General features: G+C 42.1%; 1 protein-coding gene across 2 annotated transcripts; it reads right to left on the bottom strand.

Annotated features, from left to right (window-relative positions):
• Nucleotides 1-63: 63 nt before the first annotated feature.
• TRIM25 (tripartite motif containing 25) lies at nt 64-23,271 on the bottom strand. 2 transcript variants are annotated; one of them, XM_063293584.1, is made up of 9 exons: nt 22,582-23,271; nt 15,947-16,042; nt 14,817-15,050; nt 14,162-14,318; nt 12,913-12,975; nt 8,556-8,585; nt 6,821-6,847; nt 4,835-4,942; nt 64-3,519 (listed from the first exon to the last, which is right to left on the bottom strand). In XM_063293584.1, the coding sequence occupies exons 1-9, from the start codon at nt 23,200-23,202 to the stop codon at nt 2,990-2,992; spliced, it is 1,866 nt and encodes a 621-aa protein (XP_063149654.1). In that variant the 5' UTR covers nt 23,203-23,271; the 3' UTR covers nt 64-2,989. The 2 variants fall into 2 exon arrangements, with proteins under 2 accessions (XP_063149654.1, XP_063149655.1); XM_063293585.1 differs by lacking the exon at nt 8,556-8,585.
• Nucleotides 23,272-23,880: the final 609 nt, after the last annotated feature.

Below are 23,880 nucleotides of genomic sequence, written 5' to 3'. Positions count from 1 at the left end.
TGCTTGTGTCACATATCCCATACTTTTGAAAAGCTTGGCAGAAAATATTAAGCTACATGCTAGATCGTAACATGATGATCTAATATTTAATGATGTAACAGTGCAAATATGACCATTGGAGATGCAGCCAAACAACACACAATTTCAAAGTGAAAGCATGAGATTTGGCTCTCTCTTGCAGAAACTAGGAGAAGGTAATATGCTTCATCATAGCCACTGACATTATCCCAATGGCTGACTTGCCGTAAGATAAACAATGCTATTTGGGGCTGACCTGAAAGAAGCCTGGTTTGTGATGTAAGAAACAAGGCATAAGGATCAACTTTTACCAATGGACAATATTGTGCTTGGATAAACATTTTAAAATATTTAATTAGAGAAAATAAACTATGTAGAGAGATTCTTAAGGAATCCCAGAGATATTTCAAAATTAGGTGATTCCAGTATAATCATTAAGATTTCAATACTAATTACAGTCACCCACTGCAACCATGGCCTAACGGCATTTGGATATCAGCAAAGCCACCAGTGAATACTATCCGCACCACACAGTATTTGGATAACAGAGGCCGGATACATGCCGCCTTATGATTTGTAGATTTTTTTAAAAAATTAGGAATTTGTGTCTAAATCTAAGTGATGATTTGTTGAAAAAATGCTTGATACTTCCTTTGGGAGCATACAGTCTCAGGAACAACTGAATGCAAAAGCCAGGAAGTCTCATCAGAATGTATTTTGGAAAAAGCTCTTCTTTATGAAGAGAAACATCAACTATGCAAGGCTCATAATAGAGAGCCAATTCTAGTACCCCCAAAAGAAATGTGTTCTATTGCAGCAGAAACCGCAGGTTCTCCATCCCAACCTCTCTATCTTCATACAGTCACGATCTCAGTTCAGAGGGATGGTTCTTTTTCTTCATGTAACTCTTCTGTTTCCTCTTTCTACATCATACCTTGCAGTTTCAACTTAGCCTTTCAACACGCTGCTTTCCAATATTACCTAATGAATGGATAATACACATTTTAATTTTTTCAGTGGTCCATTGCACTTCAGTAACTTCCAGAGCATCCCTTCCCTAACAGCTCCGTAATTTGAGTCTTGAACATTTCTCAAAGTCAAAGTCGAGTAACATGGTCTAAGAAGACATACTTAGAAAGCAATTTCTCCCTGTAATGTCCTAAGACTAGGTCCTTTACTTGACTGCAAACCTACAGCTGAATCAGATTGCTAGTCAGGCTGCCCTTTCATCTCAAAATATGTTCTGCAGAAATCTAGATTTGCCAAGACTGTCGTTCATTTTATCTCTATCATAACGATACTTCCTTCTACTTTTTAGCACAAGTACTTCTTAATCCTGACAGCTCCATAAGCCACTACATTTGGGTTATGGATTTTCTAATTCCAAGACAAAACCTCTAGTTTGCTGTTCCTCTTTAATGAGAAAACATAGCAAAGTATTCCTCAATGGCTTAGATGTGCAATTCTCATAACCATGTGCCATTGGGTTGTCCCCCCCACATAAAAACTACCAAGAAGCTTAAAACCAGTTGTCCGAAACCATTAGCTTCTAATTTCTGTGGATCTTCCCAGTCTACTGTTCATCTTTTAAAAAGAAAACAGAAGACATACTGAAGTTGAAAGCCTTCTGGGAAGACAGAAATTAAAGATGGCATACTGACTGGTTTTTCACACCTACTGGAAGTCCTTTAAGTGATCTTCAACACTTGGTTCCACAGCCAAATGCGATCAAAGACTATGCTTACAGAATAGCACACAGGAAATCAGAGTAATCTAATTACTTCCAACAGTGGCAAGCAGAACAAAGGCTACAAGACTATGTGGAAACATTGTACTTCATTCTCCACTAGAACATCATGGTGAAGATACATAGTTCTTCAAGAAACAGGAGGAGGAGGAGGAACCTCACCCTCTCAGTCAACCATAATCACAGAACTATGTGCAACATGGATTGGTTGGTCAAGAGGATGATGATTTTTTAAACTGCTCCCTTTTGGCAAGCATGGCCAAGGACATTCATGGCCTGACTTGCATGGACACTGTCCAAAGCTATTGGACAGCTACTGAGGAATAGCTCTAGCTTAGGTACATATAATTCTGAGGAACTAAGCTGAGCCAAGAGGGATTTATCAGATTGCACAAAATGGCCTTTCCTACATCTTCCAAGCATCTGAAAGGAGGGTAGGGAGAAAAAGAAATCCATGGAACATGGTCTTTAAAAGAAGCTCCAGAAATTGAAGTGCTGCCTTTTCACTGTCCTTTTTTCTCCAAGCAGCACTACCAAAGTACCACTTTCCCTTCTTTTCATGATGCTTGACAGAAGAATCAAAAAGGTTCACCATCTCCAAGCACAGCCTTGTTTTCCGTCATCTAAAAACAAGATCCTTGGAGTCCACTGTTCATACAACCAAACGTGGTATGCAAACTCTATACTAGTGAGAAAACACCTCTGGAGTATTCACCCCACGGGAAGTGAGAACTGCCCACCCCAAATAGAAGCTGATCAAAGCTGTGAACAGTGCAGCCTATGCAGAAGTTAACAACTGGGTCACCGAAAATCCACAGATTTTGTGCTCTGCATTTCTTATTACATAGCACAGCGTGAGACAAAAGCAAAGGAAGTTTCTGCTCCAAGAAGACCTTCCACACCCATGTCCCATTATGGCTTAGACCTCAGAGGCATGAGGCACACAACAGACCTGATGAAATCAGTTCAGTAAGAACCCTCTAGGCAAGTTTCCCCAATGGAAGTTTGCCAAGGATCTCTGTTAGTTGGCTGAAATATTGGTCAAGTAACCCCAGAATTTCCAAAAAAGCAAGCAAGGAGCTTAAAATTATGCATCTTTTACAGACTTAATTCGACTTAATACAGACTTAATTTGACAAAAAAACTTGTGGAAAGAGATCATAATAGCGTGCGGGTGCATGTCTTCATGAGGATGCCAGAGGGTGTCACTCTGCACAGCTGGCATTACTTCAATTGGCAGAGTGAAATGCTGGCTCCACTAGAAAATACCCAGAATGCAGGATAAAGGGCTTCTGTGAATTCTGCTTTGAATTTATAGAGCAGGATGTTTTTCTCAGTGACACCAAAGAAAATAATAAACCTCCCGTCATAATTTAGAAGGACACCAATCTTCTTTGCTTTGTTGCTGGGCAGACACTTCTCTTTATCGTTGTGCCAAGCTGAGATCTTGCCATTGATCCACTCAATGCACCAGGAGCTGTTATTGCGTCCTAGGCGGCTTTCCGGCCCGTGTTTCGGGATGCTCCCATAGCAGACGCCGACAGCGCAGAAGTTGTTGTTCTCCAGCTCAACTTCCCAGTAATGGATTCCCTTCTTGAAGCACTGGAAGGAAAGCACTTGGGAGAAGCTTATGAAGCGCTGAGGGTGAGGTCTGTAATCCTGAACTGTTTCCGAGACAGACACCCTGGTGTTTCTCTCAGATAACATGACATTCTTATGAGCAGTGTGGAAATCCAGAGTAAATTTTACAGCAACTAGGAAGAATACAACCAGGAGAAAAATCAGAAAACAGCAAGAAAACTGGGAAAGAATGGGCAGCAAGAAAGAAAAGGGTAGCTCTATTTTTTTTTCTGCTCTTAATCAGAAGGCTCCTTTTTTCTAAAACATTCCCCTACCCACCCCAATTAGAAAAGAGGTGCAACTGAGGTCAAAGTGCCACCATCCTGGAAAAGACATTTCATCCAAGATGCTAAAGAGCAGCATGTTGGGCCTGGACGTACCCAAATGTGTTATGCTCCTACCCCAGTCATAAAGGGTCCTCATCACCATTTTTCTTCTTTCACTGAGCATCAGTCATACTGTACCCCCATCTACACAGCTCCAGTTTTAGCACACAAGAAGAATCCAAGGTCTACCTAGATCACCACAGTGTTCCTCCAAGCGGTTAATCAAATACCTGTAGGAAGCCCTCAAGACATACCCAAGTGCCAAAAGCACCCTTCTCAGTCAGCACAGAATTGTCATGAGCCCTAGCCATGGATATCATTTACCTACTGTGTGAAAAAATACTTGTTATTACTTGTCTCAAAGGATCCCAGAAGTCTACATTGTTATCATTCACCATTTCAGTTGTTCTGTCTGTACCGCTTTTTCTGTTCTACAAAATCCATTGTGGTGCAGTTGTCAGAATTCTATGCAGCCTTCCAAATTCAGCAGCACGAAAGAGTGGAACATCCCTTAAGTACATCTGCCACCATGTAACACTTTCACCTAGTAAAATTCTCTTGGACTCCTTTGCAATCCCTTTATTTATTCATCTTAACTAACTTAGTAACATAAGAAACATTTTCCTGTTCACCTCTAACACCAGATAGTTTATCAACAAGAGAAAAAGCAATGATCTTGAGGACATACCTTCATTTGAGAACTGTTCATTTACTCTTACTGTATTTTCCATGCTGTGGTAAGTTACGGATCCATGAGGACCTATCCTCAAATACCACAACCACTACAGTCCCAAAGCGATGACATTTAAGAAGTCCAATCAGCAATGATCTCTAGTCAATGCTATCTACATATGTTGACATTCAATGAACCTTTGAAATAAGTTTAGCTTATTGGACTTAAAAGGTAAAATGGATGCCTTAACCTTCCACCTGACCTTGAACCTCTCCCGGTCAAAGCTTTGGAGCAACCCACTTGAGGGCTAGAGGCTGACAGTTTCATATGCTCTATTTTATATGCTTGATAGTTCTATTTTAATAATTTTTTCTCAGAATGAATGTTAATCATAATTATTAATATTACCGATCCATCATTTCCTGAACTTACACCAAACTAGTTACTTACATTGCAGAAGTTCCTCTCTTGGTTTTGTTAAAAAGGTATCAAGAGTTGTCTTTTGACTCTCTGTCTCAGGTCTTTTGGAGCTTTGTCCTCTCTGCCTGGGACTTTGCGCTACAGTTAGCAAACAAGGCCAAAAGACGCACATTTAGAAACTCATTAAAACATATTACATATATTACACTGAATGAAAAGACTGTTCTGTCAAGTTTTGTACATCTCTACAAGATAGGTAAAATCTTGTCCTAGTTATGAAGAGATGTAGTCTTAGTTCACACATTCCCTATGCTATTTACATTTGGTTTTGCTGATATGTGATTTAGTCCGATGGGTAAACCCATCAGCAAACAAGGGCAGCTCTAGACATACCTTCCAGAGTGCTCTGTTTAGAATTAGAAACCACCAACTGATATGGCAGTGGAGGACATACTTCAGGACAAATTATTCTTAACCAGCCACTGAATATAATTTACACTTAGTGAGAAGCTCCAGCTCCTTTCAGATCTGATGGTTAATACCATTTCAGGAGTGGGATTGTTCTCCCTTCTGCTTCTGTTTGCAGAGCTTCATGGCTACAGAGTTGTGGAAGGATATCTTGTATTCACCCATCAGACAATCCAAGATTTCCAACAGCTGGAAGTACAGGTAGTTCTCATTTAATGACCATTCATTTAGCGATGGTTCAGACTAACAATGGTGCTGGAAAAACCAATTTGCAACCGGTCCTCACACTTTCAACTGTCACAGGGTCCCCGCACTCACATGATCATGATTTGGGAGTTTGGCAACTGGTTCACATTTATGACAGTTGCAGCATTCTGTGGTCACGTGACTGCCACTTTTGACCTTCCTGGCCAGCTTCTGGCAAGCAAAATCAATGGGGGACTTGTGATTCACTTAACAACCATGTGGTTTGCTTAACAGCCACCACAAAAACAGCCATAAAATTTGGTTGGATTCACTTAATGACCACTTTGCTTAGCAACTGAAATTCCGGTCCCAACTGTGGTAATTAAGCAAGGACTACATGTAGTCAACAGCATCAATCTTATGAGAGGTACAAGATTCTAGCTTTCTAGAGCTAGGAAGTCTAAATTATGGACTTCTAGAGCCTAGAAGAATCCTGTTCAAAGGAGAGCAGAGGTAGAGCTGCAACAATCATCATTACAAGCCAGAACTATATATAGTTTATGTAAGTATACGAGAATTTTCTACTGAAAATATTAAACATACAAACACAATGGCCCCAAGCCCCAAGACTTTTGCCTGTTGCTCCTGACAACACTGCTAATCTGCCTTTCCAACAGGAATGCTTTTTAGTTTCTGTGAACCTAGTCCTTGGTTCCAACACTCCCTCTGGAGGCTTGCAGTAACCATATAGACTTATTAACTATTCTATTTCAGCATTAATCTCACTAGATCTCTTGGCCTGTGGAATGAAAGAGAGCGAGGGGGGAGACACTAGAAAAATGAAGCATTTTCCCTAGAAACTGGGAAATCCTTTACCATAAACCAATACCTTAACATCTGTAATGCACAGATGCTGAGAGATGTACACCAAGGCCACCACTAAATATTTGCAATTTTAAGAAGGTTTGGTCAGCCATTACTCCTTTACGCATTTAAAATGGTGTTTCGGATGCACTATATTTGTGAAAGTTGAGAACCCAAATATAGTAGGCTAAAATTTGCCACTGAAAATGTATGAAATGCATTGGGATTGGTAGACACAACTGAAAGGGCAGAGCTAGCAAACTAAGGCCCCTACACATGTATCTAATTGTGCAAAGAAAAACCATCAGCATAGGGCTGAAGCCACAGATGCAATTTTCTCATGACCAGACCACAGCACAATTGTTTCTACTCCACGCCAAGGAACGTATACACAGATGCCCTGCTGAACTTCCTGAAATTTCAGCAGTGACAGCTGTTCCTCAGTGGAGTTTATTGGTGGGCAGAAGGTCACAAGACTGGTTACAAGACTGAACTTACAGCGTTTGGGGTACTGACTTCTCTGCCCTGAAAAGAAAAGGAAATGCTTGATTTAGTTGTCTGGGAACAAAACAGCTGTTTAAATTCATAGGCTAAAAAACTAATTATTTTTTACTCATCTAAAATCTTATTATTACTATTTTTTACTCTTTTTGCTTTTACTTTAACAAAATTGTCAGTATGAAATATTCTGACAGCTCCCTCAGAATATGCAAGCAATAGATCATCTGGCTAGCTGTTAGTAGGATTTACTGAAGTTAAAAAAAAGTGTTACTGATTTAACTTGATGACCCCAATAATTTGTTTTAGCCCTATAGAGATGATCATTTCAAAAGCAGTAAATTTCAACATGATTATCGAAAAAATCAAGTAACTATAATTAATTGGGTACTGTCCTGTTCAGATTAAGAGGCAGCCAGACAATTATAAAAGAATCTCTTTTATTCAACAACTATTTACATTAGTAGCAGTTCATATTAAGAAGAACCATCAAGTCCATCCAGGCAATGATAAGCAGCAAGGTAAGTCTACAGGATCAAAGGCAGCAGCAGTTCTTGATAATGCAGCGAGGTGAAACTCTGGACTGGAAGCAAGCATGAGCACAGCTGGAGAAACAACACCAGATTCAGAGCTAGAAGCAGAGCTAGGGGTAGCTGAAACAGCTGGACCTGGCTAGGAACTGGAAGCAGGACTAAGCGTGGCTGGAACCTCTAGACAAGACTTGGAACTGGAAGCAAGGTTAGGCGTAACTGAAGCAGCAAGACTCGGCTCGGAGCTGGAGACAAGGCTAGGCACAACTGGAGTAGCAGGACTTGACTCAAAGCTGGAGGCAAGACAATGCGTGGAGAAGGCGGTGCAACACGACTTGGGCTGGAAGGCACAGCTCAACTCAGCAGGAGCAACGACACTTGGAGTGGAGCTGGGAACAAGACTGGACTTGCCTTGAACAGCAAGACGCGGCTGGGATCCAGAGGCAGGACTAAGCCTGGCAGAAGCAGTAGCATGGGGCTTGGAACTGGGAGCAGGACAGAACTCGGCTAGAGCGGCAAGTCGCGGCTGGGATCTGGGGGCTAGACGGTTCTTGGCTAGAGCGGCAAGATGAGGCTTGGTGCTGGAAATGGGGCTTGACTCGGCGGGAGCATGGAGCAAAGTCGGAGGATCCTCAGAGGCAGGAGAAGCTGGCACTGATTCCATATCGGCTACAGCTGAGACTTCACTTCCCGGCAAGGACTCTTCCGTAAACTCTGGCAGCTCAAAGGATTGGTTGTCTCTGGCAGCCTGCTCTTTGCACTGGTGCCTTTTTATCCCGTCCTTTTTGCGCCGTTTCTTCTCAGTAGCCAATCGGACTGCTTTTTGCCAGGCATGCTTCTCTGCTCTCCTCCCACGAGCACTCATTGGAGTATTCAAGCCTTCCTCCAAATTCTGCCCAGACTCTAAACCTTCCCACTCTGCAGAGTCACTTCAGGTTTGTATTTACGCAAAACCTTCCTGATAAGTTTTGTTTGCCCCTCGTGACTCAGCATAGGTTTTGCTTTCTGAGTCTCACGCAGACTCAACCCTTACAGGTACTTGGAATGCATAAAAACTAGAAAGCAGGGATACAATGATAAGCCTAAGACTCTTGGAATATAGAGAGGCCAGAATCAAGTCAGAAGTCAGCCCAAGAGATTACGCAACAAGGGGAAAAAAAGCTTTTTTGTAAAATAAAAGAGATTTAGAGTATCCTTAGTTATACCTGTGGCATGTGCAGCATATGCATCATTCCCTGTGAACAGTAAGACGAATAGCAGTCAGTTTTTGGCACATTTGCCACAAGTGCAAGCAAAGCCCAGTTTTATTCTAAATACACTTTTAGTTTTCTATGCAAGCTAGGATCTCTAATCTTGAGACTACCTTGTTAGCCAACACATTTGTAACCTGGATTCCCACAGAAGGAACAAAAATTTAACATAAAAAGGAGTGAAATGAATTAAATACAGAGTGCGGAGTTACGTTAACAGGTAGTATGAAAAAAGATAAAGTGAAAAAACCTATGAGAAAAATCTGTATTAGAGAATAATAGCTGCAAAACATGAACAGAGGAAAAAAAGGATAGTTGCAAAAATACAATCAGCAACAGAAAGGAACAGTTAAGATTAAGAGAGGGAGGAACGTTGCTGAACAACCTTGTTATAAATAAACTGTTTTGGAAACAGATGAAAAGGACTAAAAAGGAGCCTCCACCAGAGTGAATGGAATTAAAAATCAATGTAATGAAATGACTTGGGATGAAACAGAAGTGAGGAAATGCTGAAGGGATCTGTATACTGCAATATGTCAAGGAATGACAGTGAAATGTATGTACTGTATAGATACAACCTGTTAGCGTTGAAAAAAATGTTGAAAGGGACATCAACAAATGCTGTGAGAAATCTGAACAATTCTATGGACACAGGCGTAAATCATGTCATGGCAGAAATGTTAAAATATGAGTGTGATTTGCTTCTAACATGGTTGTACAATTTTTGTGTGTATGAAGATTGCATCTACGGCTGACAATGGGAAAACTTCTGTTATTGGTCCCCTATATAAAAGGAAAGGTAGCAAGAGTGAATGCAAAAACCACAGGGCAATTAATTTCTCAAATATATCTAGAAAAGTGCTTGGCAGAACTTTGATTGAAGGCTACAAGAGGTGACAGTGAGCAAATGAAGAAAATGCAATGTACTTTATGCTGGGCAGAAGCATACATTTTTAAGACATACAAATGCTAGCAGAAACATAATGGATAGTATATGGAATGTTTGTCAAAAGAAGCCAAAATGCTTCTGCTCACTTTGCTATATGGTGGTGAGAGTGGAGTCTGTCAGGAGAAAAATAAAAAGTAAGTTGAATGAAACGTGAATTCGTACTTAAGAAGTGTGTCTGGCAAAATTCTTCCTGCTTCGAAAGACAGGATTAAGAATAAATGGATGCTGAATGAATATGGACTGAATGCAAAAGTAAGTATCTAGACAGCAATAAGGTTTTTTGGGGGGGGGTGTCTTCAAGTCAGTGTTGACTCCTGGTGACTGCCTGGACAAGTTTCTGCAGTTTTCTTGGCAGTTTTTTGGAAGTGGTTTGCCCTTGCCTGCTTCCTAGGGGTGAAAGAGAACGACTGGCCCTAGGTCACCCAGCTGGCTTGGTGGCTAAGGTGTGACTAGAACTCATGGCCTCCCACTTTCTAGCCTGGTGTCTTAATCACTACACCAAACTGGCTCTTACAATAAGTACATTTAGATTATTTGTTCACAGAGAGAAAGCAAACGACTGAATTGCAAAGCAAATATATGAAGGAAAAGTGAATGGATCAAGAAGACGACTGAGAAAATTGTGGTTGGGTGGAATTGTTGAGATCATCAGAAAAAGGGAGGTGAGAAGTCTAAAGGACAAAAGTTTTAACCACTGAATGGATGTAGTGGAAGAAAGTATGATTTATAAGGACAGAAAAGTATAGAGAGGTATAGTGAATGGTATTGATGAAAAGCATATTTAGCTGTACTTCCTTCTCTTTTTCTTATCCTATGCCTTAATTCATTTGGCTTACTATTCCTTCTTTTCTGCAGATGGCATAATGCTGCTTACCCTGAGAGGAATAGTGTGATGATTATGCACATATTCAAGTAACAGATTATCCAGTGAAAATGTTATGAAAGACACTTACAGTAACCAATTTTTCAAACAAAATCACACTCTCAGCAGTGCCTGAGCAACCATTTCTTACAGCACTTGTGATTTCATCTTTTTTGGGGGGGGGACACACCAACATTTATAGCGCATATTTCAGTATCTCTATTTAATACATTATCACCCTTATGTAAGTGCATCATTAAATTATATCCAGATCTTGATAGAAAAATTCTTCCTTAAACTGAGAACTGGGGATGAAAACGTTGTTCCATGTCAGCAGGAACTGACGGGCCTTTCTCTTCATTTAATACATGAAAACTCTTTGGTCAATCTATTTCAGCATTTACTATCTCTTTGTTGTCTGTCTCCCTTGAACAACAGTTGCATATGCTGTACTACGCTAAACACTAAATTATAGGTTAAGCAAACAGTGCATGCTGTACCTATCTTCTGAAAAGATTGACCATGAGAAGGAAGGGATGTGGCATGCCACCTGTGGATCTCTCTCCACCCTTCATATGATCAGCCAAGAAAATTCAAGGAATAGATACCCCAATGCTCCGAGGCACTTAGTTACAACAGTAGGTTCTTGGAAGGTGCCAGAAACGGCTGGGAGAAAATAGAGGATTCAGAGCATCGGACACACACGCATGCCCAGGATCCTAAAGTCATCTACCCAAGATGAGCCTCCACACTCTCAATTAGCTATGCCATAAATGCCTAAAGGGGCACTTTTATAGGATAAGCAGCTAGAGAACCCCACTGTCAGCCTTCCCAGGCAGACCAGACTGGGAAACATGACCAGATGAGCTAATACTACTTTATTGTAAGGCTACATTAACAGAATCTTGCAAGTCTGAAAGTACAAATCTCTGGTTGTCTCTTTTACAGTATGAGAAGTTAGGAAGGCTCCCTTCTGAGTCTCTTTCTCTTCCCATTACGCAACTGCGGGTTATGCCCTCTCTTATCTGATCGTTCCCTAGGCAGCATCTCTTCCCCGTCTCCCAAGGTTTTTTCCCACATACCATTACATCTGCCAAATAATTACACGGTATGCCCATGTGCTCCGTGAGTCTTCTGGGTGCAATTTAAGGTGCTGGTTGTTACTCTTAAAGCCCTACGTGGCATGGGGCCAGGTCACCAGCGGGATCACCTTTCCCTAGTCGTTTCTGTCCATCCCACCAATCCCACTGACAGTTACCAGAGCTGTGAATGAACAAAGCAAGATCTTTTAGGGATAAAGGGGGTCCTGAAGCCCACCCACTTTTTGAGTCATCCTGGATCCAGACTTGGCGGCTTCCATCCCTCTACCTTGTACCTGGCAACCTAGTTGAGGAGGACATGGTTAGGTGGGGATGACCGTGTGTACAAGAGAGAACAGATGTACATGGTAACCAGTAAAATTCTGCCGCCACTTTAAAGTCATTGGGTCTCTGCGTATTCCAAAAGAACCTGACATGCCTCAGTATTTGGTTGAAAGTGATCTCTGTGTGTTCCTAATTATTTCCCTGCTCTTGACCAGGGCTGTGTGTCTTGTATGCCCTAACTGCCCCTATCTGGAAAAGCCAGGAAGAAAGCTAGGGGGGTTTACAAGACCTCAACAAGCTGTATGTGCATGAATGATCATAAGCTGAACCCAGGAGCACATGGAACACCCCCAAGGAGAGTCTGACAAAGAACCTCTCCCCTTCGAAGGCTCTTCTTCCTTTAAAGCTTCTTTAGAAAGGCATACATGCATGAAAAAGAGGACCATAAAGAAACGAACAAGGCAGAATGTTGGCTTCTCCTGGAAGATGGCATATGGACACTGGTTACCACTGGTTACCTGACGGTTTTGCCTCCAGCTGGGGCCACACATGCTTAAAGTAAAAGAACACCAAAAAGATCATCTCCATATTAAATGCAATGTGCAGCTCCATCCCCAATAGTCAAATTGTTCTGGAACCCCTCAAGGTAAGCATGGAGAGGGATACTGTAGTGCCTACTGCTTAGTTCTCCTGGGTGCCACTCCACAGAAGAATACAGGAAGCCCGCTCTTGCAGCCTCCCAGCCACCATAAGGCCATGGGTCACTGAAAGGTCATTAACCCCACCCCATAATATCACTAACTGAATGATATGGGGGGATGTTATCAGAAGCATATCCCAAAGAATTCTCTGCTCTGCATGGTACAATACTAGATGCCTCACACCTTATACAGTGCCCCAAATGGATCTCTCTCCCGTTCCCATCTTTCCCCCTTGCATTTTATCTTTTATCGTCATCCCGGGTCAAACAGCATTTGTGAGACTCTGAAAACCTGCAAGTGATGAGAGACAGCAGGACCAAAGAAGTCTGCAGGCTCATGGCAGTAATGATGCTGCTTAATATGCTTGCAGAGAAACCATTAGCTCCTGTGAAGTCAGTCTGACAAGTACAGGTCATGTGTTTTCTTTCTCACTTACTGGATGTAAATTCTTGTGACTGTGATGGTGGGGTTTCTGATTTGGGTTTCCACTGTGGCCCTCCTGAAAGAAAAAGGCAAATGGGCATAATTAGGGTGGCCACTGTGCAGAGAATACAGGCAAACCAAAAAACCATGGCAGGGTTGTACAGGAGTACATTTTGTAGTATCAAAGGTAGTCCTGCATTTAGCATGGAATTGTCCAGTTCCAATACTTTAAATTGGCCTACAGGTAACTTTTGGAATTCTTCTGATTTAATCTGGGACAGAAGGTTTCCTTTTATGCACAGGGGAAACAAAGTACAACAAAGGCTCCCCTGTGGACAAAGGGAACTGAATGATGACTTTTGTCAATTCCTCCTTCCTCCATTTTTTATTTTATTTATTCATCAAATTTTGCCACCACCCATCTCCCCTGTAATCTCAGAAAGCATCCAGATTCTTCTGGAGCAAATTTTCAGCTCTACTTTCAATAGCCCCCACTCCATCCCTGACTTTCCCTAGCTATTCACACCCACCTGCATCTTCAAGAGCTGACATCTGTTTCATTTCTTTTCTCAGAAAGAACACTTATCTAATAGAACTAAGCTTTATTTATACTATCATTAGTTAGGTTTAGATCCCATCCTGAAGTTCATGGCAGTGCACACAATAGTCCCGTCTCCAAAATTTATCTCTACAGCTATTACTCTTTGCTACCCCAGAGGGTGGGAAGGATCTGGTTGCCCAGTTGGACTGGCTGGTGCCCTAGCCCATGAGCCTTTTACTCTAATGGCCAAAACTAACATTTGCACATAGTGCCTAAGTTACACGGGGGCTCCAGAGCAACATTCATAGATCACTGTAAAGCTGGTATGGCGTGAGAAGGTGTTTTTCAGGATCACAATGCACCCATGTATGTGTGCCCACCCCATTCTTTTCCCCATTTGACAGATGGGGAACTGAGAGACCATGACCTTATGAAAGGTATGAGCCAAGTGCTCCCACCCCAAGGCAAAAAGGGATCCAGCTCCAACTCAAGGTAACAACTTAGTTATAAGCTGTAGGAATAAGAACCATGGCTATCTTGTCCACTGTATATTTGCAAATGTGGTTCCCCATGATAAGCAATTGTTTAGCAGCACTATCCCACAAATCTTATTAACTAAAGCCAGTTAGTCTTTAACACTTTCATAGGTTAGAAAAGGTGCAAAACATGCACATGAATACAAGAAAACACAGCAAGCAAGCAAATAAATAAATAAAAGCACCTTTTGTTTTGTTTTCCTGAGGTTGAGTCAATAACTGTTTTGTACCTTCTTTGAGGCTAAAGGCATTCTGATAAAGAGCACCTAACAGACCTTGATCCAGATCTATTCTGGGAACAAATACATCGCTGAAGGAGAGCTGCCGCAGTTTTGTTGCTTTCTGAAATAAAGCATAAGATCGTGCAATGATCTGAACTTCAACCAACAAAGAGCTCTACTTCCTTCCACATTATATTATGGAATATTTATTAATTGATCAAACATACATCTTGCATTTTTTTTTGTTTTAAACAGACCCAAAGCTGAGAAAGGCATGTCCCACCTGTTAATTGTCAGAATTTATTAATTCTAGGAGTTGAAGTCCAACACATCCAGGGAGCACCAGGTTCGGGAGGCTAGGACAGGACAGCTTACCTCTTGTATTCTTAGTCTGAAGACACTAGAACAACCACCCCCACCCTGTGCAACTTTGGCATGGATTTCAACTCTTCGAATTCTCAGCAAGGGGGAATTCTGGGAGTTCAACCCACACATCTGTAGGGCAAGCAGGTCAGGAAAGATTTCAATAGAGAAATGCCTCCCTAATTGGAGAAAAAGACCTGGGAAATATTTAATCCCTGTTCAGAACTGAAAAAAGTTTCTCCTGATTGAAAATTACCTTTAAAAATGTGATGTCATCCATCTCTGTCAAAGTCACTTCTATTTCATCTCTCTCCCTCTGGATTTCATTCTTCTTCTTACCCAGGACTGTATGGACATATTCATATTTATCGAGGACTTTTTTTTCCTCTGACTTGATTTTCTTCACAGAGTTATTTTCTTCTTCATGAATTAAAGCTATTATTTCTACGAATTCTGATTTCAGCAAATCCAGCTTCCGACTAGTGGTATTCTGAAGGGACAATATCATCAAAATAAAAAAGGATTTGGAAATGAAATAATGCAACATTACTTATTAGTAGGCTGGACACACTAGTCCTTTCTCACCTTATGTACACACTAATGTGATTGCTGAGCTACCAAGGAGAAAACCACACTCCCACCCACACGGGCAGGGCAAGCTACTGTATATAAACAGGGAGCAAACCCCACACTCACGAGCACTGATGATGTTACCTAGTCAGGTAATGAAACGTCTGCAAGAAAACAACCAAGCTCTGAGAGCACCAAGGCCTCCACAGGAGTAGGACCTTAGTATTTGAAAGGGAGGTCATCAGAAAACCCTGGAGTTGTTGACCAGGCTGCAAAGTTGAAACGCATTCCAAGGGAAGCCAATGGCAGACTAATTCCTTATCACCCCAAGAAACTTACACGGTGTGTACATGAAATCATGAGTCAACTTGAAGGAGACTTTTTTAACAGTAGAACCCAGTCTTAATATTTAATATTTGTATTTTCAAGAACTGTTAACTTTTTTTCCCTCTCTCTTTCTCTCCCCACTACCTAACTTCAGATGACAGAATATTACAAGATTCAGGCAAATGGTGACAGCAGAAGGCAGTCTTTGAAAGAGCAAAGCCCCAAGCCTAGCACAAATCTTACACACACACACAGATACACACGCACTCTCACTCTCTCTCTCTATATACACACACACATCTAAACAAAACACATGACTTCAAGGTAGGCCTCCATATATTGAACCTGAGGCAGCCCGCCTGCGTTACCTCCTTCTGCTGGCTGCTAAAGAGGACTGAACTTCCATTTAACAAAGAACCCCTCGGGGGGGAGGTGGGCGATGGCAAAATGTGACAAACAAACAAACAAACAAACAAACTTCTTCCTTACACTGATTTGCTTTTGCTGCACTTGTACTTCCTCCAAGGACTGTGAAGCCTTCTCATTCAGGGCAAAGAGTTCTGTTAATCTCTTCTTCAGCTGTAACTGTAATGGAACCAAGCAGTCTCCTTTAGATTAAACATACCATCCAGAACCCCACCCTGCCTGCTGGTACAGGAGACAAACCATCTGGATAGGGGTTATAATTTGCTTCAGGACTCTGATTAAAAGGGTCACATCTGCAGTCACAACTTCAAAAAATGAGTAGAATTTTTTTTTTAAGGGGAATTTTAATGCTGTGCAAAGTGGCAAACCATAGATATAATTTTAATACAACCAAAGGTGATAATACAATGAACAATCAGAATGAAATAAAATAACTGAATACCAACAGCGTAAACATTACCCTAAAGGTTTTTTAAAAAACAACCTCATGTAAAGTAAACTATTATCAATCCAGCCTCAGATGTTTACAGATGATAGCTACTGCAACGCAAAACTTAACAACACATGAGAGAAGCTACCTTATCTGAAGGAAGGTAATCGACATAAAAGTCATCATAGCAACCTGGACCATGTAGGAACAAGGGAAATACTCGTTTTCTTTGGCTGTCCTTGGAGAAGGGGAAGCAGAGCAACACACAAAGAACAGATGCCCTTGCTACCGGGACAGGAGCGTAGAGGGCAGTGGTTCTTAAACTGTTTGACCCAATTACCTCTTTTTGGGGTCTCAGATAATGTCATTACCCCCACAACTCACCTAAAAACAGACTGTTGTTTTACACAAGCATTACTTTATATTATTATGGTTGGTCACACAGTCAGCCAGATGTTTAGACTGGATTTGACATTTTAATCCACCTATCGAGTCCTTCCCAAGGACCTGGGACAGGCAGATGTTGTTGTTGGATGGTGGTAAAGGCAGGGTTTTTCAACCAGGGTTTCGTGGAAGCTTAGGGTTCCGCAACAGGTCACTGGGGGTTCCCTAGGAGATCACGATTCATCTGAAAAATTATTTCAGATTCAGGCAACTTCACACTAAAGAGATAAGTTTCATTCTTTATTTTTCGTTTAACAACACTGTTAATGCATATATACAGGCCTACACATGAAACGAATATAATAATTTTGTAACTTCTGGCCTATATTTGAACCTGAATGTGCAGGGGTTCCCTGAGGCTGAAAAATACTTCAAGGGTTCCTCCAGGGTCAAAAGGTTGAGAAAGGCTGTATTAAAAGTATTGTCGCAGAATTTATTTATTTATTTATTTATTAATTATGGGGCAAGGAAATAAGGAGCAGGATACAATTGGCCGATTGTCATCTGACACATCCTACTTGTTTGTTAAACAGGTCTGGGATCAGGCTAATCTCATTTTGATTTTCTGTATCTAAAAGCCATTCCCTAAGTCTTTCCTTAGCCTGAGTAAATTCTGAGATGCAAAAAAAATCTATTGAAATAGTATAGGTAAAGGTTTCCCTTGACATTAAGTCCAGTCGTGTCTGACTCTAGGGGGCGGTGCTCATCTCCGTTTCAAAGCCGAAGAGCCGGCGTTTGTCCATAGACACTTCCGTGGTCATGTGGCCGGCATGACTACACGGAACGCCGTTACCTGCCCACCGAAGCAGTACCTATTAATCTACTCACACTGGCATGTTTTCGAACTGCTAGGTTGGCAGGAGCTGGGACTAGCAACGGGAGCTCACCCTATCACGCGGATTCGAACCTCTGACCTTCCGGCAAGATCAGCATATTTTCCTGTAACTGCCTGAGGCCACAAAGACTGATACTGGATGAAAGGAATCTGCCCTGTTGGGAAATAACTGTGTTAAATATTAGCCACTGTGCTTGTGCCTCAATCTTCAGCTGCCAGTATCAAGACAGAGGACTGTCCTGGATGCAGAGTTGGGTGCCTGAAGCAACTTTCTTACCAATTTAGTTTGCACTGTTTCCAATGGCTTGTTTTGGCCAGGGGTAGCTGTAGAGCAACTGAACTAGTGGTCTGGCTGCAATTAATTTCAAGATTGCAGAGATACACTGTCTGCCTTTTTGCAGAATAATTTAAAAACCACTAAAGCATTTCTTTGGGTCCATGAAATTATAAAAGCCAGTAAAATAAATATTTTTCAAAAAATATCCCATATCGTGGTACACTACACCTGGATATATATGAAACTTCTCATTTTTCCGTCCATCTATTATACATCCCAACTTTGTAGAGTTTTTTCTTTTGTTTGTAAAAACCATTATTTCGGTTTTCTGAAAACTGATTACTAAATGGATTTTCTCTGAAAAACTGCACCAAATTTTTAAATGCTCATCTGAGACCAAGTGGAGTTCTTGAGATGATGGCTGCATCATCAGAATATAGCAAAAGTTTGACATTCACAGTGGAACTTTTGGAGGGATGGAAATTTGGGTCAGTGAGCTTGTTTACAAGCAACTTCATATAAAGTTTGAATAGCAAAGGTGCTAGCATGCAGACCTGTTCTGACTCTCTTGTGTACAGAGATTTATTTGAGAGTGAACCTTGTGAATTACACCTTATTCTAAGTCTAGAATTTCAATACAGTTTTTGACCTGAGTTTTTCCCAAAGGAAGGTTCTCAAAATGGAATTAAATACCAATATGAAATCAGCAAAAGCTACCTATGGGGAAGATCTAGATTTGCCACTATATTTCTCAATCAAAGGACTAAAATATGACCTGTGGTAGAGTGCCCAAATCTAAGGCCTGCCTATTTCAGGCCCAAAATAGTTATTTTTTCCATCCATTCTTGAAGCTTCCATTCTAAGGCCCGAGCATAAAGCTTGCTAACTATGCTCAATAGACTAATTTTGTATTTATTTATTTGAATTTTTAGCTGCCTGAACTCCACTGGACTCAGAACTAATTAGACAATAGTACTGTAGAGTCAACCGTTTCCCCCTTTTTAAAATGGGAACAATTATAGCTACGGCTCAACCTTGAAGTCTATTTCCACTTTGTACATAAACATGGAAGCTGAAACAGGGCCCCACCAGTCTGTGATGAACTTCAGTATTTCTGGCAGAATGTAATCACTGTCAAAGGCCCCATCTTACTTAAAGTGTCAGTTAAGTCTACTCACTTTGGGCACCAAAACATGTGGCCATTCAGGGAGAGGCTCACCATCTGGTTGTGCGACCATAATATCCTCTACCTTGGACTCATGAAGAGTGCAAAGATCCAGTTTGGTAGGTGGGGTGAACTGTCATTTATCTGCCCAGAGATCCTACGCTAGAACAGGGTTTCTCGACCAGTTTCTGTGCAGCCCTAGGGTTCCACAAGAGGTCACTAGGGGTTCCCTGGGAAATCATGATTTATTAAAAAAATTATTTCAAATTCAGCAACTTCACATTAAAGAGATAAACTTCATTCTTTACTTTTAGTTTAAGAACACTGTTAATGCTTACACATGAAATGAATATAATAATTTTGTTAACATCTGGCCTATATTTGAGCAGGGGTTCCCCGAGGCCTGAAAAATATTTCAGTGGTTCCTCCAGGGCCAAAAGGTTGAGAAAGGCTGTGCTAGAATAAGGAAGGATTTTTGTTTTTGCCTGCTAGAGACAACTGATGCCCCTGCTTCATGTAGGCCTCTTTTTATTTTCAACTGAGATTTATACTCTTTTAAACTCTAATCATCTAGATATGGATGCTTGCAGACTGTCTTTGTGATGCAGCTTATAGTAATTGACTAAATCTCTCTTGGCAGCCTTAAAATTATGACCAAACCATCCTTAGATCCAACCCTTGAACCGAATTATTTCAGCAGTGAGATGTTCCTGGATGCTTTTGTATATGAGATGAGTAATCATCAGGTAAGTGGGGGGCTATCACCTTTGTTGCTACTTTGGAACAATGTTCTCACTCTTCAAGCAGATTTGGCACTTTGGGGAAAAAAGGTGCCCCAGTTTCAGATCCACTTAATATACAGGGCTCTGGGCTCAGCCCCTGCCGCTGGAGAATATATGCCCATAGGTCTCACTGGCGTAAAGAGATCCATGGGTAGCTCTGTTCTACTCTTAGTTCTGTTTTACTCAATCCTGCAGGCAGATTGTGAAAGAATTGGAATGGACTCCAAAAGTCATCTAGACAACTCTCCACTGATGAAGAAAGTGGGGCTGCCTTTGGATTCCTGTCCAGTTCTTATAAACAAACTGACCAGATTGCGAATAGGAGCTCACATGCTGAGTGTCCCTTCGTTCCGAAACATAGTTCTCAATGTAAAAGATGAAGTCATCTTTACAAAGTCAAGGAATATCCGAAACATAGTTCTCAATGTAAAAGATGAAGTCATCTTTACAAAGTCAAGGAATATCCGAAACATAGTTCTCAATGTAAAAGATGAAGTCATCTTTACAAAGTCAAGGAATATCCGAAACATAGTTCTCAATGTAAAAGATGAAGTCATCTTTACAAAGTCAAGGAATACTTGGTTAATAGAGGCTGCAGCAAGAGGTTTTGCTCTCAACCTACACAAAGTACAGCACATAATTGCTTCTCAGACCGACATACAAGTATCAGGGAGCAATGTAGTCACTTTCTTCCCCAGTGCATATTAATCTATATTTCATAACTGACTGAAAGGGTCAAAGGCTAAGGTTTTCTATATACAGAGGGATTTTCTGGTCAGATTCAGCTTCCGCAAGAGTCCTATAGCAGAACAAGAGAAGGCAAGCCTCCCCTACTTATACAGGTAGTCTTCGCTTAATGGCCACAATTGAGACTGGAATTTTGGTTGCTAAGCCAAGTGGTCATTAAGCAAATCCAACCCAATTTTACAACCTTTTTTGCAGCGGTCATTAAGCAAGTCACCACAGTCATTAAGCTATCCACATGGTCATTAAGCAAATCTTGCGGTTCCCCGTTGATTTTGCTTGCCAGAAGCCAGCCAGGAAGGTTGAAAATGGCGATCACGTGACCATGGGATGCTGCGACGGTCACAAATGCAAACCGGTTGCCAAGTGCCCAAATTGTGACCACGTGACCATGGGGATGCTGCAACGGTTGTAAGTGTGAGCACCAGTTGTAAGTCATTTTTTCAGCATGTCATAAGTCTGAATCATCACTAAATGAATGGTCATTAAGGGAGGACTACCCGTATCTGATACCAGCCATATTTACGTACTGTCAACATACCCAGGTTTTCTTTCCCCAATGCAACAACTTAAAGAGTTTTTAATCTTAAATTTTAAACATTCTGTATTGATTTAAAGCTAATGAGAGTTTTTGTGACTGCAGTGGGATATAAAGCTGATGCACAAATAAATAATATACAAAAAAAGAAAAGGGCTAAAGAAGACTGGCAACAAAATAGAAAGTATTTTTAAAAAAACAAGAAAACCCAAACAACCTCCACAAAATCTAGCATGTTTAAGATTTGCATTGGAAAAAATGTAAAATGCCCAGAACAAAAGTTGCTCTTGCTACAAAAGACTAACATAGCTATGCTGATGAGATTTTTAAAAGTCAGAAGGTTGCCTAATCAATAGCCCCAGGGGACATATAACTTCCCATGATAACAGGCCTGGTACAACCTGATTATAGGAAACAGGTTAATAGGAAATTAGGGGTATCACAAAAGTAATGATACTTTTTAAATGATTGTATATTTTGTTTTATTTACTTAATCTTGCCACAGATAGGTAAGAAAACTGAGGGGTGGCCTGCATCATGTGCCAGAGTAACTTAGCTGACATTTGTCTTTGCATTTGGTGCTCAGGAAACTGTTTCAGGCCCGCTGTGGAATTCAAGGACTCCACCCTCCATTGCAAAATAAGCTTCCATGTTGTTATCCTGCTGACATTTGCTGTGTAGGAAGGCTCTTCCTGCCTCAAGCAGCCAATGCTGGGTTGAGCATGCCTTCTAACAGCCCAGTCCCTTGTGTGTACACATCCTTGCTACTAATGGCTAACAGGTACATGGTTAAATGCAAGATAGTTCTATGTATACTTCTGCCAAAGCTATACACAGAGTAGTTGAACACAAATTAAGTCGTAGTATGTGTAACCACGGTTTTACTGAACAGGATTGGTTGAGTGCCCACACAACACACTAACACAAGGACAAATAAGCCACAATTTGGCTTAGCATGACTTGGAAAAGCCAATTTGGTGAAGTGGTTAAGGCATCAGGCCAGAAAAGACTGTGAACTCTAGTCTTGCCTCAGGCACAAAGCCAGCTGGGTGACCTTGGGCCAGCCACTCTCTCTCAGCCCTAGGAAGCATGCAAGGGCAAACTACTTCCAAAAAACCTTGCCAAGAAAACTGCAGGGGCTTGTTCAAGCAGTTGCCAGGAGTCAGCACTGACTCAAAGGTGCATGTGCGCGCACACACACACAACCCACTTTGAAAAGCCAACCACACATTAGCACCCTGGTTTATTTGTTTAGATTTATACTCCACCTTTCCTTCAAGAGGTTAAGCACCACATACACCACTCCCTCCTCCCTTTTTTCCCTCCCTCAGCAACCATCCTGCAGGGTAGGTTTTGTTGAGAGCAAGCCAGTGACTCAGTCACACTAGGCTAAAGATCAGCTTAGTTAGGGCTAAGGTGGACTTGGACCTGTGTCTTCCCAGGCCCAGTGCAACACCTCAGCCACCCCCTGCTCCTTTCTCACCTCCATGGCCTCCTTGGCCTCTTGCAGGGGGGCGGTGGTGCACATCTTGTGAGAAACCAGGCAAAAGCAGCAGATGCAGCCCCCATGGTTCTTGCAGAAGAACTCCAGGAGCTTGTTATGGGACTGACACTTCCTCTGCTGAAGCTCCTTCACAGGCGGGACCAAATGGTGGCCCTTGAACGCTGGACTCTCCAGGTGGGGCCTCAGGTGCTCCCGACAGAACGAGGCCATGCAGGTGAGGCAGGTCTTGGCTGCCACCACCTCCAGGCAGCTGTCGCAGGTCACCGCGGGGATGCTCGGCGTGGCGAGGCCGCTGCCCGCGTTCCCCCGCTTCTCGTCCCAAACCTCTTTGGAAGGGCCGCCTTGACTGACCTGGAATTGCTCCACCACCTTACAGAGCACCGTATTTTTCTTCAGCTGAGGACGGGTTTCGAAACAAGCCCTGCACTGGGGGCAGCTAAAATTTATCTGCAGATCAGTCCAAGTCATCTCCAGGCAAGGCAGGCAAAAATTGTGGCCGCAGGGCGTAGTGACCGGGGTCTCAAATACACACAGGCAAATGGAGCAAGTCAGTTCGTCTTCCAGCCCAACCAGAGACGGCGTCTTCACCAGGCTAGCCATGACTGTCGCGCCGGAGCGAAGTCGCCGCTTTACGTAAGCTAGACAGGAAACCGAAACTCCCAGAACTGGAGCTTTGCGAATTTCCTAGAAATCACGTGAGCGGGTGGGGGTGCTTGTGCGTATAGCGAGGAGTCGGGAGATAAGCCTTTGCGAGGTGGAAAGGAACGTCTCCCATTTGCCAGAATGTGACTTAGTCACGCCACCAAGGGCGAGGGGGGTTGCTTGCCGGTTCTTCATTTAACGTATGCATAGAAGCAAGTTGGACTGCGCAGTCCAGCTGGCTTTGCTACCTCCGGGAACAGCCCGTCCTTTTTTAATGTATGTACGTAATTCGCATGGAGCGAGCTTGCTTGCTTGCTTGCTTGCTTCCAACGGAGCTGGCTTGAATTAGGTGGCGCCCACTCTCCCACATGCAACCGCCCTCAATGGGAATGTTTATCAGAAGAAAATGTTGAATGCAATGGGACGTCATCCCGAGGATGGCGGAAATGGCCGTGTTTAAAGTACCAGATGCCTCATTGGGGCATGGCTGGGAGGGCGCCTTAAACGCCCCCGGGAATGCGTTGGTATTCGATTGGCAAATACGGAAGATTAAACTCTGTCCCCTCAATACCAGGGCAGAATGACTACTTTCTCTATGTGCTGAGGAGCATAAATGTTTTCCGTGTTAAGTGCACG

The sequence above is a fragment of the Candoia aspera genome, chromosome 2, assembly GCF_035149785.1.
Source record: "Candoia aspera isolate rCanAsp1 chromosome 2, rCanAsp1.hap2, whole genome shotgun sequence".
NCBI lineage: Eukaryota > Metazoa > Chordata > Lepidosauria > Squamata > Boidae > Candoia > Candoia aspera.
The sequence above is the reverse complement of the archived record's forward strand: the minus strand, read 5'-3'. Positions and strand labels throughout refer to the sequence as shown.